Source organism: Cnephaeus nilssonii (genome assembly GCF_951640355.1).
Source record: "Cnephaeus nilssonii genome assembly, chromosome: 5".
In the NCBI taxonomy this organism is placed as follows: Eukaryota; Metazoa; Chordata; class Mammalia; order Chiroptera; family Vespertilionidae; genus Cnephaeus; species Cnephaeus nilssonii.
Window position 1 is genome coordinate 18,906,728 of NC_137076.1, and position 16,556 is coordinate 18,923,283.

The following is a 16,556-nucleotide window of genomic DNA, read 5'->3' on the forward strand; positions in this document are numbered from 1 at the left end:
CAGCTCCAGCAAGTAGAAAGTTCCAGCTTTCTCTCCAGACTCCCTCGCAGGCTCCCCTGCATCTGTCAGGATGGCACCCTGTTTTTACTCCCCCGCCCCTGTGCCCAGGGATGAGTACCCCAAGAAGCTGGAGGACCGCAAGCTGCCTGTGTGGGTGGGGATCCTGCTGTGCCTACTGGTGGTAGGTCTGTCTGTGGCCGTAGTCCTTTTGGCTGCCAAGGCCAATAGCCCAGCTTGCAAAGATGGCCTCTGAGCTGAGCAGGAGTGTGGAAACGTCACAGACCTCCTGGAGCGCAAGCTGGGAGTGGGAAGGTGGGGTGGCGGGGAGGGCGGCAGGAGCAGCAGCCAACCACATCAGTTTCCAACTCCCTTACTCTTCCCAGGCATCCCAGGTGACCCTGATGATCGCCCTGCAAATGGAGAAGGCTGGGGGCCACAAGCAACAGGAGCTGGTGCAGAAGCTTCAAGGTGAGGAAAACACAGGCCCTGGCTCCAGGAAGGGCGTTTGCAGGAGCAGGTCAGGTGTGAAGAGGAGGGAGGGGGAGGGCGTCAGGATTGGGGTCGGGGGAGAGCAACGGTTCTCAACCTGTAGGTCGCGACCCCTTTGGGGTTCGAACGGCCCTTTCACAGAGGTCGCCTAAGGCCATTGGAAAACACAGATATTTACATAATGATTCATAACAGTAGCAAAATTTAGTTATGAAGTAGCAACGAAAATAATTTTATGGTTGGGGGTCACCACAACATGAGGAAGTGTATTAAAGGGTGGCAGCATTAGGAAGGTTGAGAACCACTGGGCTAGAGGCACAGGACCCAATCCAGTGGAACTAGGAAGGGGTGGACATGCCAGACTTTCAAAGTGCACTCGCTCAAATGAGGGCGGGCTAGAGGCGGGGTCCTGTCCGGAGGTGGGGCCAGTTGAGGGTGCTGACACATGCTCTGTCCCCCCTAAGAGGAGATGAAGACTTTGAATCAGGAGCTACAGGACAAATCCGTGGAGCTGGAGAATAAGTCCGCCGAGCTGGAGCAACTAAGGTCAGGACACCCACCCACCCCAGGCCATCCCCTTCCTCTTTCCAACCCCAAGACCTAGGATCCCCTTGGCTCTGAAAATTCCCATTGCCCTGGGGACAGAGTTGGAGTCCCAGCCTTGGCCCTCCAGTCACCCAACTCTGGGTGGCAACCGGCCCCTCTCCTGCCCAGTGACTTGGTGAGGAAGGAGAGGAGATGTGGAGGGGCTTTGAGCCCAGCACCAGTGGAGCCAGGCCTGGCTGCCTGCTGAGTTTTCCCATCTCCACCTCAGGAAAGAGACTGAGACCATGGTCTGTGTCAAGTGCCCGCCCCCACCTCCGGGATCAGTCTCCATCTCTCCGTGGCCCCTGTGCTCCTGACCCTGAGCCTCCAGGCCCTCCTGGCCTGAGGTGAGGAGGAAGCCTACAGGTGAGGAGAGGGGCTGGAGAGGGATGGGAGGAGCTAGGGACAGTCCTGGCCTGGGGTGGTGGCCTGCCTGGGGGAGGAGGGCTGGGCACTGAGGAGAAGGTCTTTGGGAGGGAGAGAGAGAAATCTCAGTGAGGAGCTGTTGGGGCAGAAATAGAACAGAGGAGACCAGCTACATCATCCTATTAATCGTGTCTGTTAACGGTGACTGTTCTCTTCTGATTAGGCAAAGCCATTCTAACCTGGCTGAGAGTTGTACGCCCAGGGCCATGGGGATTAACCTCAGAATGCAGTCCAGGCTCCTTTCTGAGTCTCCCATCATCTTGGAAAGATAACAACCTGGTCCCAGAGATGCTCTCTCCCACTCGACAGGCATTATTATAATAAATCTTAATAGCATTCAACTCCGTCTCTGGCTAATAATTGACTCAAGGAGTGACAGGCACCCAGACCCATCTGTTGTCGATCTCAGAGGGAGGGGTCCAGGCAGGAGTGGGGTGAGGCTCATGGAGAGGTTGGGGCCACCTCCTGGACTCGCCTGTTTGCCTCTGGGTTTCCCTGAACTGGCCAGTCCTGAGGGACAACACTGTTGTGGGGAGGGGACGGATGGGGGGAGGCCGAAGGCGAGGTGGCAGGGGGTGGTTCATGGGGCAGCCTTAGAGGTGGGGAAGCATCAAAGTTGGCCCAAAGATGACCCCCCGCAAGCCGGGCAGGTAATGAAGAGGGAGGGGGCATCTGTTCTTTGCTGTCATGGTTTCTGGAAGGTAACTTTTTCTGGGGTCTCTGGGTTCCACAAAATAAGCATCCCCTTTTGGGGGAATGAACTTACTCTATAGTTCCTGGAGGATCACTGTGTCAGTCCCAAGCATCTGGGACCCCTGGATGTCTACACCCAGCTTCCTTGCTCCGGAATGTTCCCAGAAACCCACAGAATTGGTCAGGTACCACCCACCCACCGCCTACCCAGCCCTCTTTTCCGATGGATTCATCCTAAAGGACTGTCCACCCTCTCCCCCACCCCCATCAGTGCCTCCTCAGTGCTCAGCATTCTAGTCTTATCTCCTCACACTCTCCTGAGGTTCCTGTTCCCCATCCCTTTCCATGGAAACGGAGGTTGTGAGGAGAAGGACACCTTGTCTGGGTTCCCCATCCCCTCGCATAGAAAGTGCAGGGCTGGCCTTAGCTGGTTTGGCTCAGAGGATAGAGCGTCAGCCTGTGAACTGAAGGGTCCCTGTAGGAATCCCTTTCCACGTCCCGCGTGGTTCAGGGTTCCAGTTCAGGGTTCGAGTTCTGGAGAAGGGCCGCACACAAATGAATGGAGACTTGAAGAAATTCAATATGGCGAAATGGGGGGCCAGGCAGTAGTCCAACTCTAGTGGGAGAACTACCCCCTGCTCTGGCCCTGCCATCCCTTTTATTGAGGCTTTGGGGAAAACATCTTAGCCAAGATAAACAGAAATTTACATGGGAAAAACAAAGGTGGAGGCTGCTTCAGCTAACAATGTCTCAACTAAAGGGTGAGTGGTTAGAGCAATTAAGGTTGTTGACCAGCCTTCCTGGCTTCCTGTCAACATCTCCCTTTTAGTGAAACTGATTTGTTTCCGGCAGGTCCCAGGTTCGATTCCGGTCAAGGGCACATACCTGGGTATGTGGGCTCAATCCCAAGTGGGGGACTTGCAGGAGACAGCCAATCCATGATTCTCTCTCATCATTGATCTTTCTATCTCTCTCTCCCTCTTCCTTCCTCTCTAAAGTCAATTTTAAAAAAAAATTTTAAAGAAAAGAAAAAGGAAGTGCAGGGCTGGCCCCAGTGGGTGTGGCTCAGTTGGTTGTGCATCTTCCCAAGCACCAAAAGGTGGCCAGTTGAATTCCTGGTCAAGGCCTCATGCCCGGATTGCAAGCTCCTTCCCGGGTAGGGGGCATGCAGGATCCAGCCAATCAATGTTTTGCTCTCACATAGATGTTTCTCTCTCTTTCTCTCACCCTTCCCTTCTTCTTCTTCTCTCTCTAAAAATCAGTTAAGCCCTGGCTGGGTAGGTCAGCTGGTTAGAGTGTCCTCCCGGTATACCAAGGTCACGGTTCAATCCTCAGTAAGGGCACAGACAAGAATCAACCAATGAGTGCATAAATAAGTGAGACAACCAAATGATGTTTCTCTCCCTCCCTCTCTCCCTAAAATCAATCAATCAATAAAAAGGAACAATTAATTTAAGAGAAAATAAAGGCAGAAAGTTCGGGGCTGGGATTCAGACCTGGATCTGCAGACACACCCAGGCCAGGCATTTGTCGCCATGTACCTCCCTCCTCCATCCCCCAGATTCTTATTCATCCTGCAGAACCCCACCTCCAGGGAGTCTGCTTCTCCAAAGTGGAGGGCCACCATCCTGATGGACCCTTCACCCACTCTCTTGGATCCTCACGTGCCCCCAATTCCTTCCTGTCTGTTATCTTAGTTTCTCCAACTTCTCCTGGAATCCCGACTATTGTCCATGAAACTTCCTATGCATGGCACTGGGGTCAGGACCCTTGTGTCTGCCCAAATTTCTGCACTGCCCTCAGGTCCTGCAGTCCCCAGATGAGGTGGTCAATAGATCCCCCTCTATGGCTCCTGCTGTCCACCCAGAGACTCCCAAACACCTTCCCTGCCACAGGCTCCCCTGGCCTTTTTGTCCCCTCCCCTCCCCCGCTCACACCTCCCCACCTCCCAGACCATGTCTCTGCGCATGGACTTTGTCAATTTGCTTCCTGCCTCACTCCTGGGACTTGGTTGGAAAGTTTGTAAGGAAGATATTTGAGAAAAGGGATGTGTGCTGATGGCAGCCCACCCTGTTTATCCCAATTCCGACTTAGGGGAATGCCTGAGGCAGTACCCTAGTTATTCTTTAACCTTTCCAAACAAGTGTGTGCACCTGCAGACCCCCAGATGCTTACCAGAATGTTTATGCTTAATCTTTAGCTGTCCTTGCTTATAGGACACGGCAAACACATGTGTCCTTTCAAGATTACTTACCCTATTGATTGTATCTAAATTATAAACTTTATCTCAAACTGCTGTGACAATAAAATCCTGAAGAGGCAGGTGATTGAGGCTGTCTGGTTCCTTTAGCCAGGCAGTACCTTAGCCCTCTCTTTCACAGCAAACCTTGTGTTTCAGTAATCATTTATCCAACCATTGGGGTCTGCTGGTCAGCCGCGGCAAAGTAGTGCCCCATGTGAGGACCAAAGAATGCAAGGAGACATGGCAGCAACCTCGAAAAGGAAGCAGAATGAAATGAAAGTAACTGTGCAGTAAGTCATTGGAGCTCACTTGGGATTTCCAAGTTCTAGGGTATGTTTTTCAGCTAAGGTTTCACAATGGGACAGAAGTTGTCCGTAAAACAACGACAATATATAACAGTGTTTAAACAGTTGTGAACGGTGAATGGTACTCGGTTACCAAGGAACAATTAAAGGGCCTTTTGCAGACTGTCATAACTTATAATCCTTGGTTCCCTGATTTTGAAACATTAGACCTTGATCTCTGAGAACAAGAAGGTAGGAATTTAAAGAGAAATCAGGCCCAGGGAAAACAAGTGCCTTTGTCATCTTTAAATACATGGGCTCTTGTTTGAGCTGCACTATGCCCACTTGATATTGAGGACCAAAGCCTACAGAACACCAGGAGGATTTACCACTGCCCCTTCCTCCTGAAGTAAAGCCTGTAGAGTCTGTAATATACCTAAGGCCCCCGATCCCCGCCTCAGGTGTGGGAAGGCTCATCAACTAGATCCTTGGTTTGGGATCAGGTGTCAGGCAAGCTACAAGGAGAGCTTTTGGCTTGCGCAGTTATGGAAGATCAGCAAGGTAATTGGATGCATGAACCGCTCTCCTTTAATACCTTTAAAGAAATAAAAAAAGTGTTAGAGAAAATGGGGCTAACAGTCTGTTTACAAAAGGACTCCTTAATGCCTTGTCTGAAAATTACCATATCACGCCATGAGACTGGCAGATTTTGGCTAAAACGACTTTAGATGCCAGTCAGTGTCTATTATGGAGAGCAGGATATGATGAGATCTGTGAACAGCAGGCTAACCAAAACAATCTAGCGGGCGCCAGTCACGTTATGGCCCCAATGCTGCAGGGGCGGGCAGGGACCATATGTTAATGCACAACAGCAATGGAATCTTTAGCCTCAAGTATTTACCCAACCTCTCTGTGCACAGCTGGCCTGGGAGTGTATTCCGGAAGGCCGAATTCAGCAAGGCTCATTGGTTAATGTTCACCAGGAATCTTATGTTGACTTTGTAAATCGCATTACCCAATCCATTCGCCGGAAGATCAGTCATAGTCAGGCTGCGGATATTCTCTTGCTGCAACTGGCCTATAAGAACACCAACATTGATTGTCAAAAGGCTATGCAGCCCATCAGGGGAAAGGCCACCACGGTGGAGGAATTTACCAGGGCTTGTCTGCTAGTAGGAACAAAAACCTACCGGACTCAAATGTTGGCCATGGCTCTCCAGGCAGAGAATAAAAGCAAAACAGATTCCAAATGCTATCAATGTGGGATACTGGGACCTTTTAAAAAGGATTGCAAAGCTAAGATAGCAACCTCCCATTCTGAGAATTCTCAGCCCCATCTACTGTCCCCGTTGCCATAAGGGGCGCCATTGGGCCAACCAATGCAAATCAAAATTTGGCAAACATGGAAATTCTCTACCACCACTGCAGGGAAACGCCCAGTGGGGCCAGTGCCAGGCCCCGCAACAAACCGGGGCACGGATGGCCTTCCTAGGGCAGATGGGAAATCCACTGTCTACTCCCTCCGAGCAGCTACCACTGGGAACACAGGAATGGACTTACTCCAACAGAATTGATTCTACAGGAAGGGGACAAGCCTAAAAGGGTCCCTATGGGGACTTGGGGGCCACGGCCACTGGGCGTGGTAGGCATTATTTTGGGGCGCTCCAGCCTTAACTCAAAAGGAGTCACTGTAATGCCAGAGTTGTCGATAGTGATTACCAGGGAGAAATACAGGTCTCATCACAGGCAAGGGGTTGCATATTTTCCCCTCACACACTAAGATCATGCAACTCTTGTTACTACCATATTGGGTCCAGAACGCTCTAGGGAAGGAGAGAAATCTAGGGGGGTTGGTAGTACTGGAGAGCCAGGGGTTTATTGGAATCAGTCCCAAGAGAACAGCCCCTCCTCACGATTGAAATCCAAGGGGAAAGATTCACCGGATTCCTAGCTCCTGGGGCCGATTGCACTGTACTTAGTCATCTCGATTGGCCTTCGTCATGGCCCACAGTGAAGCAAGGTCAGAGGATAGTGGGAATAGGAGAAGTTTTCCAGACATCACAATGTTCTCGGCCCGTACACTGTAAAGGGCCAGGTAGACAAAATGGCTGCATGCAGCCCCTAATCTTACAGATTCCAGTCAATTTGTGGGGACGTGATCTCCTTTCACAGTGGGGTTAACGTTATAGACGCCTTTTTAGGAGTGGCCACTGTGGTTCTACCTCCCCTACCCTTGACTTGGTTAAGCCAAACCCCTATTTGGGTACAGCAGTGGCCTTAAAGGGAGAAAAGTTACAACAAGCCCATCTATTAGTAAGAGAGCAATTGGATTTTGGACACATAGACCATTCCAACAGCCCCTGGAATTCTCCTATTTCCCAATCCCCCCCCTACCCCCCAAATCTAACAAATGGCAGCTCTTACACGACTCAAGGGCCATTCATTCCAATATTCAACCCATGGGTACTCTCCCACCTGGACGTCCATCTCTGGCCGTGATCCCACAAGACCGGCCCATTATTATCATGTATTTGAAGGATTGCTTATATAGCATCCCTTTAGCTCTGCAAGATCAGAGAAATTTGCATTTTCTCTCCCTTTGATGAACAGTGAAGAGCCCGCCCAGAGCTATCGCTGGAAAGTCCTCCCACAGGGAATGCTGACCAGCCCGACTCCGTGCCGGCACCACGTACATCAGGCACTTATGCTAACCAGGCGGCAGATTCCTGCTGCAAAGTGTTCACCACATGGATGACACTCCTCTGAGCCCCTGATAAGGACCTGTTATCATCTATGTCCTCTTCAGGGCAAAGGAAACTGCCTCAAGAGGCCTTTTAGTCGCCCCTGCGAAGGTACAGATGACAAATCCATGGAGTTATCTAGGCTATGTCTTCACTGAAAGAACCATCACACCCCAAAAGGTTACCTTTGACCACAGGGAACTCAAAACCCGAAATGACTTTCAAAAGTTTCAAGGAGATAGAAATTGGGTACCACAAGCGCTCAGTATTCCCATAGCGAACATATAAAACCTGTTTAAGATCCTAAAAGGGGATCCAGCCTTAAATTCCCCTGGATAGCTGTCTCCAGAAGGGATAAAAGAACACTGCTTGGTGGAGGATGCGATCAGCACACCATATTTGAGTAGAATCTCTCCCCAGCGTTCTCTTCAACTAATGTTATTTCCCACCAGGCACTCACCTATGGGACTTATAGGACAAGTGGTACCTGAGCTGGGGTGTATTGAATGGCTGTTTTGCTCTCATACTCCCTCCAAAACCTTGTCCCCTTACCTAGCATTGGTTTGCTCTTTAATTCTCGGTGGGAGGCAGCGCTGTACAAAACTCGCAGGACACGATCGAGATATCAATTGCCTTCCATTAACTAAAACTCAGTTTGAGACACTATTGACCTCCACTGATTGGCAAATGGCTCGAGCTGATTGGCTAGGACAGGTGGAGCATTCTCTCCCCCAGAGAAGACATCACATTTTTTGTCCCACACCACGTTCCTATGCCCCACTAGGATTGAACGTATCCCTAGCCCAGGAGCACTTACTGTGCTCACAGATGGCTCAGGAAAAGCCGGTAAACAGCCATCCATTGCCCAACTAATAGTGCCATTCAACCGGGATGTGCTGCTCTTTTAATCAGGAGGGAGGTACAAGCTCCTGCTTGGCCTGAACTCCAGTTCCAGGCGAGACTCTGGGGGACCCAGACACCTACAGGGAGAAACCAGACTGTCTGGCATCGGAACGTGAGGGCGGCTTTCAGTGGTGCTCCCAGCGATCATTGTTCCTGCACGAGGGCCCGGGACACAGAGACCCTGGGACCTCTCAGGTGCAGCGCTGACGGGCAGCCATTGCTGTTTGCTCTGTCCTAGTAATTCCCAGGACCCCACCACACACAATTTACAACCCCACCCAAGCTGTGTGCATCAGCTTTTGCATAGGAATGGCCTGTCCTTTCTCCTTCTAAAACCTGTCACACTGCAGCGGGGACAGAGAGCCCCAGAGCTTCCAAAAGAAGGTCCAAGCCCGGCAGCAGCAGCCTGCCTTGCTTCACAGCTGGGCCTCGTCCAAACCCCATACAAAGAGGAGGAACCTGCAGATCTCTCTGTAGCTCCTGCTGGGCGGCCCCAGACAGTGGCTGACCTTGCACCTCCTTGGAGATCCAAGAGCCAGTGTACCCAGTGGTCACAGTGACACCATACCGGATTACAACTCTTCACATCCATAAGAGACACACTAAGGGGCAGACTCAGTGAGCATCAAAGCCCCACTGAAGCAAGTCCTGCCCCAAAGGGTGTCTCCTGCACAACAGATCTTCTAGTGTAGACACAGCTGGTCATCACAGCCAATTGGCCTGGAGGTCAATTCCTCCCAGTGATACCAACAGCAATCAAGGATTAACTACAACAAGACTGTACAAACAGCCCACAAAGGGGTGCACCAAGAGCATCCAATTCAGGTGACTGGGGAGGCTGAGCCACTGGGCCCTATAGGACACCTACCACACAAGGTCACTCTATCAAGTCAAGGAGACTTAGCAGCTACCCAGTACATAGAAACAAACACAGAGAAACAGCCAAAATACGGAGACAAAGAAACAAGTCACAAATGAAAGAAATGGATGAAAGCAAAATGCTAGATATAGAGTTCAAAAGCGCAGTTATAAGGTTACTCAAGAATCTTCTAGAAATGTCTGAAAACTTTAGTGAGACCCTCAAGGCTATGAAAAAGGACCAATCAGAAATTAAGCATACACTGACTGAAATAAAGAATAATATACAGAGATCCAACAACAGACTAGAGGATCCCAAGAATCAAGTCAAAGATTTGAAATATGAAGAAGCAAAAAACACCCAACCAGAAAAGCAAAAAGAAAAAAGAATCCAAATATATGAAGATAGTGTAAGAAGCCTCTGGGACAACTTCAAGCGTACCAACATCCGAATTATGGGGGTGCCAGAAAGAGAGAGAGAGCAAGATATTGAAAACCTATTTGAAGAAATAATGACAGAAAATTTCCCCTACCTGATGAAAGAAATAGACTTACAAGTCCAGGAATCACCGAGAACCCCAAACAAGAGGAATCCAAACAGGACCACACCAAGACACATCATAATTAAAATGCCAAGGGCAGAAGACAAAGAGAGATTCTTAAAAGCAGCAAGAGAAAAACAGTTAGTTACCTACAAGGGAGTACCCATACGACTGTCAGCTGATTTCTCAACAAAAACTATGCAGGCTAGAAGGGAGTGGCAAGAAATATACAAAGTGATGCATAGCAAGAACCTACAACCAATATTACTCTACCCAGCAAAGCTATCATTTAGAATTGAAGGTCAGAAAAAGAGCTTCACAGACAAGAAAAGCTAAAGGAGTTCATCACCACCAAACCAGTATTATATGAAATGCTGAAGGGTATTCTTTAAGAAGAGGAAGAAGAAAAAGGTAAAGATAAAAAATTATGAACAACAAAGTGACAACACATACATATCTATCAACAAGTGAACCTAAAACTAAAATGTATAAATAAACCTGTTGAACAGAACAGACTGGTGAATGTAATAGAATCAGGGGCATGGAAAGGGAGCACACTGACAATTCTCTGGGGGAAGGGATTGTGGGGGGTGCGGGAAGAGATTGGACAAAGAGCTTACACCTAAGGACCAGGTCAGTGGGGGGCAGGAAGGGGAAGGACTGGAGTGGGGTGGGAACCAGGTGGAGGGGGAGCTATCGGGGGGGGGGGGGGGGAAGAGGAACATCTGTAATAATAGAAACAATAAAGATTTTTTTTTAAATAAGCTAGGTTGTAGCCCTAGCCAGTTTGGCTCTGTGGATAGCACACTGATCTGAGGATTGAAGGGTCCCAGGTTTGATTCCAGTCAAGAGCACATGCCCCTGTTGCAGGCTCGACCCCCAGTAGTGGATGTGCAGGAGGCAGCCAATCAATGATTCTCATTCATCATTGATGTTTCTATCTCTCTTTCCCTCTCCCTTCCTCTCTGAAATAAAAGAAAATATATTTAAAAATAGAAGCTAGGTGTGAGTATATTTTCTTATCACAAACATTCCATGAATCTGGGGCAACCCTGTTGGCTGGGGTTGTTGTTCCTGTTGAGGGGAGCAGAGTGTACCACCCCAAATACGCCTTTGGAGATACTTCCTGTTTTAAGCTGTTCCTTTCAAGAAACAAATCCTCAGGAAGATCCCTGTCCTTCTCCCTAACTGCCTGAGAGGGAGTTAGAAGAGGACCTGCTCCAGGAGGGGAGCTCATCACAGGCCTCTGTGGTTTAACGTGAACGAGGTGCGAAGGACAGAGAGGACAGGAGCAAGGCCCTTTGGATCCAAGTCCCATGTTACAGATGGCCCAGCAGACATCGCTGCTCCCAGTCCATGGACATGGAGCTCCCCCTCTCTCTAGCTCTGGATGGCACCTAGGCCTCCAGTGCCCTGTCTGCCCTGGGGCTCTCATGGCACAATATAAATGTGTAATGAGGCTGTCATGTGTAATAACATGTCACCTGCAACCAAGCTGGCTGTTTGTGCCTCTTACCCTGTCTGGTATTAATTGGATTATGAGTCTAGTCAGAACAACTAGAAAGGTGGAAGGAAAATGTGTTTTCCACCCCCACACTGTGCTTTGCTTTTCCTGGTATTAAGGGGTCCACTGGCATGGGAGCATCATCACCTTCCTGATCAATGATCACAACACGCGCCCCTTCCCTCTCATCACTTCCCCTGAGATGCTACCCCCTCCCTGCCAATCAGACGTAGTCAGAAGTGCTTGGACCTTAACCTGAGCGAAGCCCAGAGGAATGGTGGCATAACCGATTTACAGGGAAAACCCACAGCTTTCTGTTTGCAGGGCCAGGACTAGTGCGAGGGCAGGAAGGCACTTGCCTTGGTTGCAAAATTAGGGGGGCACGAAAATGTTACTGTTGTCATCACCCCCATTTTACAGGCCGTGGGAACTGAGGCAGAAGGGACATTGCTTGCCCAGAGTCCCACAGGGAGGCAGGGTGCTCACACACAGCCTTGGCCTCTGACCGCAGTGCTGGTCCTGCGTTGGCCCTATAGTTTGAAGGCTAGCACAGCGCGGCTCAAATAGGTCCGCTTTACCCAGGGCTGTGTCCTGGCACCTGGTGTCCTGGTCTGGGGGAGAGGTGCCTGCTCATGGGATGCAAAGCTTCCCGGGAACTCTTCAGCAAAAGCACCCCATCCTGGTCATGTGGCTGCTGAGTGGCTTTAAGCGGTCGAGGTAGGAGGATATTCCTCCTCCGACACCCTCCACAGCCCCTCGGGTCCCCTGAGACAGCAGCAGGGATGCTGAGTGAGCTCCTGCTGGGTCACTACCCAGAGTGACACCAAAGCCAGCCTCTTGGTTGAGACCCCGGCCCTGCCCACTCCCACCCCAGTCACCTCTCAGCCTCAGTTTCCCCAGCTGGGGACTGGACCACTGATGGCTCTGCCTCTTCAGGTCACAGTCCACAGGCACACAAGGCTGGCATGCCCTAGCCTTCCCGTCACTGCCACTGTCCCCTTCAGGAACCCAGGAGAAGGGCAGGGCCTTACGATGGGGTGTCCTCTCCCACGGGAGCTCATGGGCCAGCAGCCAGCCCAGAAGGGCCAAGCCAGTAATGTAGCAGCAACAACAATGCACCTCAATTCAGGGAAATGAAAGTGAAAGCTAAACTGTCCTTTTCCTGCAGATGTCCGGTTCTGGAAGTTTTTATTGGTCAGCATAGATCCTATGCTAATAGGGGGGCAGCTCCAGCAAGTAGAAAGTTCCAGCTTTCTTTCCGAACTCCCTCTCAGGCTCCCCTGAATCCCTCTGGATGGCACCCACTTTTTACTGCCACCCTCCTGTGGCCATGGATGAGTACCCCAAGAAGCTGGGGGACCGCAAGCTGCCAGGGCGGGTGGGGATTGTGGGGATCCTGCTGGGCCTACTGGTGGTAGTTCTGTTTGTGGCAGTAATCGTTTTGGCTGTCAAGGCCAATAGTCCAGCTTGCAAGGATGGCCTCCGAGCTGAGCAGGAATGTCGAAACATCACCCACCTCCTGGAGCAGGAGCTGACCCAGGCCCAGGACTTCTTGCGGGGGACTGAGGCCCAAGCCGCCATTTGCAACCAGACTGTGGTAAGTGACTGACCCTCCTAGAGAGGCCCTGTGCTTGGGAGGATCCCAGGGTCCAGGTGCTTGGGGACCCCCAGGGTCTAGGTGTGGATCGAGATAGACCTTGAAACTGCCCCTAGGCCCCTCCATGGGGAGCCTGAATTTCCCCACCAGGATTTGGGGAGCTCTAAACTCCTTTTAGGGTGCCAGTGTGTGACCCCAGAACACCCAATAAGGAACCTCAGTATTCCCAGTAGTATGTGGGTGAATCTGAAAACACCAGGACACTGGTCTAGGGCAGCTGAGAACTCCCCCTGGGCACAGTCGGAGGGAGGCAGAAATCCCCTCAGGGGTTGGGATGCGGACCCCACCAGACTCTGAAGAAGGCAGGGGGCTTTTTCTTTCTTTCTTTCTTTCTTTCTTTCTTTCTTTCTTTCTTTCTTTCTTTCTTTCTTTTTTCTTTCTTTTTTTTTTTTTAGTTTTTATTTATTGATTTTAGAGAGAAGAAGGGAGAGAGTGAGAGCAACATTGATTTGTTGTTCCACTTATTGATGCATTCATTGGCTGATTCTCAGTATGTGCCCTGACCAGGGATTGAGCCCACAACCTTGTCATATTGGGATGACGATCTTACCAACTGAGCTACCCGGCCAGGGCAAGGCAGGGGCTCTTGTTACTTCCACTGCATCCCTAAGAGGCAACATTTTAACTGGGGTCTTGACATGGGGTCCTTGAAACTCCCACTGGACATCTAACTTGGGTTCAGAAATCTCATGTGTTCTGGGCTTGAGGGGACTCTAACTCTTCTTGGACAATAGCCCAGAAGATCTGAAAATCTCTCCTAGGCTTTGGGCCAAGAGAGCCTCCAAATTCCTGGGGGGAGGGGCTTGAAACTCCCATTTTGAGGACCACACCCTGGGAAGGTGGGAGGCTGTGGCCATTCTTCAGGGTGGAGACAGGTTCAGAGAGGGTTGGAAGGAATCCTGAAAGGAGTTTGGGCCTGGAGAGGGGTCAGGGCCCAGACACAGCAGCCAATCCCACCAGGGACAAGAACCCCAGTTTCCAACACCCTTACTCTTCCACGGCATCCCAGGAGACCCTGAGGATTTCCCTGGAAGAGGAGAAGGCTGGGGGCCACAAGCAACAGGAGCTGGTGCAGAAGCTTCAAGGTGAGAAAAACACAGGCCCTGGCTCCAGTAAGGGCGTTTGCAGGAGCAGGTCAGGTGTGAAGAGGAGGGAGGGGGAGGGCGTCAGGATTGGGGTCTGGTGAGAGGACAGGACCCAATCCAGTGGAAGCAGGAAGGGGGGGGGGGGGGCATGCCAGACTTCCAAGGTGCACTCGCTCAAATGAGGGCGGGCTAGAGGCGGGGTCCTGTCACTAGATGGGGCCAGTTGAGGGTGCTGACACACTCTCTGTCCCTCCTTAGAGGAGATCAAGACATTGAATCAGGAGCTGCAGGAGAAATCCGCAGAGCTGGAGAAGAAATCCGGGGATCTGGTGAAGAAATCCGTGGAGCTGCAGAAGAAATCCGGGGAGCTGGAGAAGAATTCCGCGGAGCTGCAGAAGAAATCCTGGGAGCTGGAGAAGAAATCCACGGAGCTGCAGAAGAAATCCTGGGAGCTGGAGAAGAAATCCACGGAGCTCCAGGAGAAATCCTGGGAGCTGCAGCAACTAAGGTGAGGACACCCACCCACCCCAGGCCACCCTCTTCCTCTTTCCAACCCCAAGACCTAGGATCCCCTTGGCTCTGAAAATTCCCTTTGCCCTGGGGACAGAGTTGGAGTCCCAGCCTTGGCCCTCCAGTCACCCAACTCTGGGTGGCAACCAGCCCCTCTCCTGCCCAGTGACTTGGTGGGAAAGGAGAGGAGATGTGGAGGGGCTTTGAGCCCAGGACAGTGGAGCCAGACCTGGCAGCCTGCTGAGTTGTCTCATCTCCACCTCAGACAAGAGAATGAAGCCTTGGTCTCTGCCAAGTGCCCCACCAACTCCGGGATCCGCCTCCATCTCTCCGTGGCCTCTGTGCTCCTGACCCTGAGCCTCCAGGCCCTGCTGGCCTGAGTTCCCAGGAAGCCTGCAGGTGAGGAGAGGGGCTGGAGAAGGATGGGAGGAGCTAGGGACAGTCAGGGCCTGGGGTGGTGACCTGCCTGGGGGAGGAGGGCTGGGCGCTGAGGAGAAGGGTCTTTGGGAGGAAGAGGGAGGAATCTCAGTGAGGAGCTGTTGGGGCAGAAATAGAACAGTGGGGACCAGCTATGTCATCCTATTAATCGTGTCTGTTAACTGTCACTGTTCTCTTCTGATTAGGCAAAGCCATTCTAACCTGGCTGACAGTTGTACGCCCAGGGACATGAGGATTAACTCCAGAATGCAGTCCAAGCAGAACCAATTTGGCTCAGTGGATAGAGCAACTGACTGTAGACTGAAAGGTCCCAGGTTCAATTCCGGTCAAGGGCATGTACCTTGGTTGTGGGCACAAACCCAGTGGGAGGTGTGCAGGAGGCAGCTGATCGATGTTTCTCTCTCATCAATGTTTCTAACTCTCTCTCCCTCTCCCTTCCTCTCTGTAAAAAATCAATTAAAAAAGAAAAGAAAAAAGAATGCAGTCTCCTTTTCTGAGCGTTTCCTATCATCTTGGAAAGATAACAACCTGGACCAGAGGCGCTCTCTCCCATTCGGCCGGCATTATTATAATAAATTTTCACACACCATTCAACCCCGTCTCTGCTTAATAATTGACTCAAGGAGTGACAGGCACCCAGACCCATCTGTTGTCGGTCTCAGAGGGAGGGATCCAGGCAGGAGTGGGGTGAGGCTCATGGAGGGGTTGGGGCAAGTTCTGTCGCCTCAATCCCGCCCTGACTCGGCCTTCTTGTCTCTTAGGCCACCACCTGGACTCGCCTGTTTGCCTCTGGGTTTCCCTGGCCTGGCCAGTCCTGAGGGACAACACTGTTGTCGGGAGGGGACGGATGGGGGGACCCTGGGGGCCAGGTGGCAGGAGGTGGTTCATGGGGCAGCCTTAGAGGTGGGGAAGCATCACAGTTGGCCCAAGGCTGCCCCCGCCCCCACCTCCAAGCCGGGCAGGTCATGAAGAGGGAGGGGGCATCTGTTCTTTGCTGTCATGGTTTCTGGAAGGTAACTTTTTCCGGGGTCTTTGGGTTCCACAAAATAAGCATCCCCTTTTGGAACTTACTCTATAGTTCCTGGAGGATAACTGTGTCAGTCCCAAGCATCTGGAACCCCTTGATGTCTACACCCAGCCTTCCTTGCTCCGGAATGTTCCCAGAAACCCACAGGGTTTGGTCAAGTACCACCCCATTGCCTACCCAGCCCTCTTTTCCGATGGATTCATCCTAATGGACTGTTCACCCTTTCCCCCACCCCCATCAGTGCCTCCTCAGTGCTCAGCATTCTAGTCTTATCTCCTCACACTATCCTGAGGCTCCTGTTCCCCATCCCTTTCCATGGAAACAGGGGTTGTGAGAAGGACACCTTGTCTGGGTTCCCCGTCCCCTCCCATGGAAAGTGCAGGGCTGGCCCCAGTGGGTGTGGCTCAGTTGGTTGTGCATCTTCCCACACACCAAAAGGTTGCCAGTTCAATTCCTGGTCAAGGCTCATGCCTGGGTTGCAGGCTCCTTCCCGGGTAGGGGGCATGCAGGATCCAGCCAATCAATGTTTTGCTCTCACATCGATGTTTCTCTCTCTTTTTCTCTCCCTTCCC

The 16,556-nt window shown here is 51.4% G+C and overlaps 2 protein-coding genes across 2 annotated transcripts; both read left to right on the top strand.

The window, feature by feature from the left end:
• On the top strand, positions 1-1,831 carry LOC307100161 (uncharacterized protein). Its single transcript, XM_079772488.1, has 5 exons — positions 1-181; positions 384-468; positions 954-1,035; positions 1,304-1,440; positions 1,664-1,831. Exons 1-4 carry the CDS (start codon positions 71-73, stop codon positions 1,389-1,391), a joined length of 366 nt encoding a protein of 121 aa, XP_079628614.1. The 5' UTR covers positions 1-70; the 3' UTR covers positions 1,392-1,440; positions 1,664-1,831.
• Positions 1,832-12,485: 10,654 nt separating this feature from the next.
• Positions 12,486-15,541, top strand: LOC307100156 (bone marrow stromal antigen 2-like). The gene is made up of 5 exons (XM_079772483.1): positions 12,486-12,864; positions 13,934-14,009; positions 14,268-14,517; positions 14,785-14,918; positions 15,143-15,541. The coding sequence occupies exons 1-4, from the start codon at positions 12,562-12,564 to the stop codon at positions 14,897-14,899; spliced, it is 744 nt and encodes a 247-aa protein (XP_079628609.1). The 5' UTR covers positions 12,486-12,561; the 3' UTR covers positions 14,900-14,918; positions 15,143-15,541.
• Positions 15,542-16,556: the final 1,015 nt, after the last annotated feature.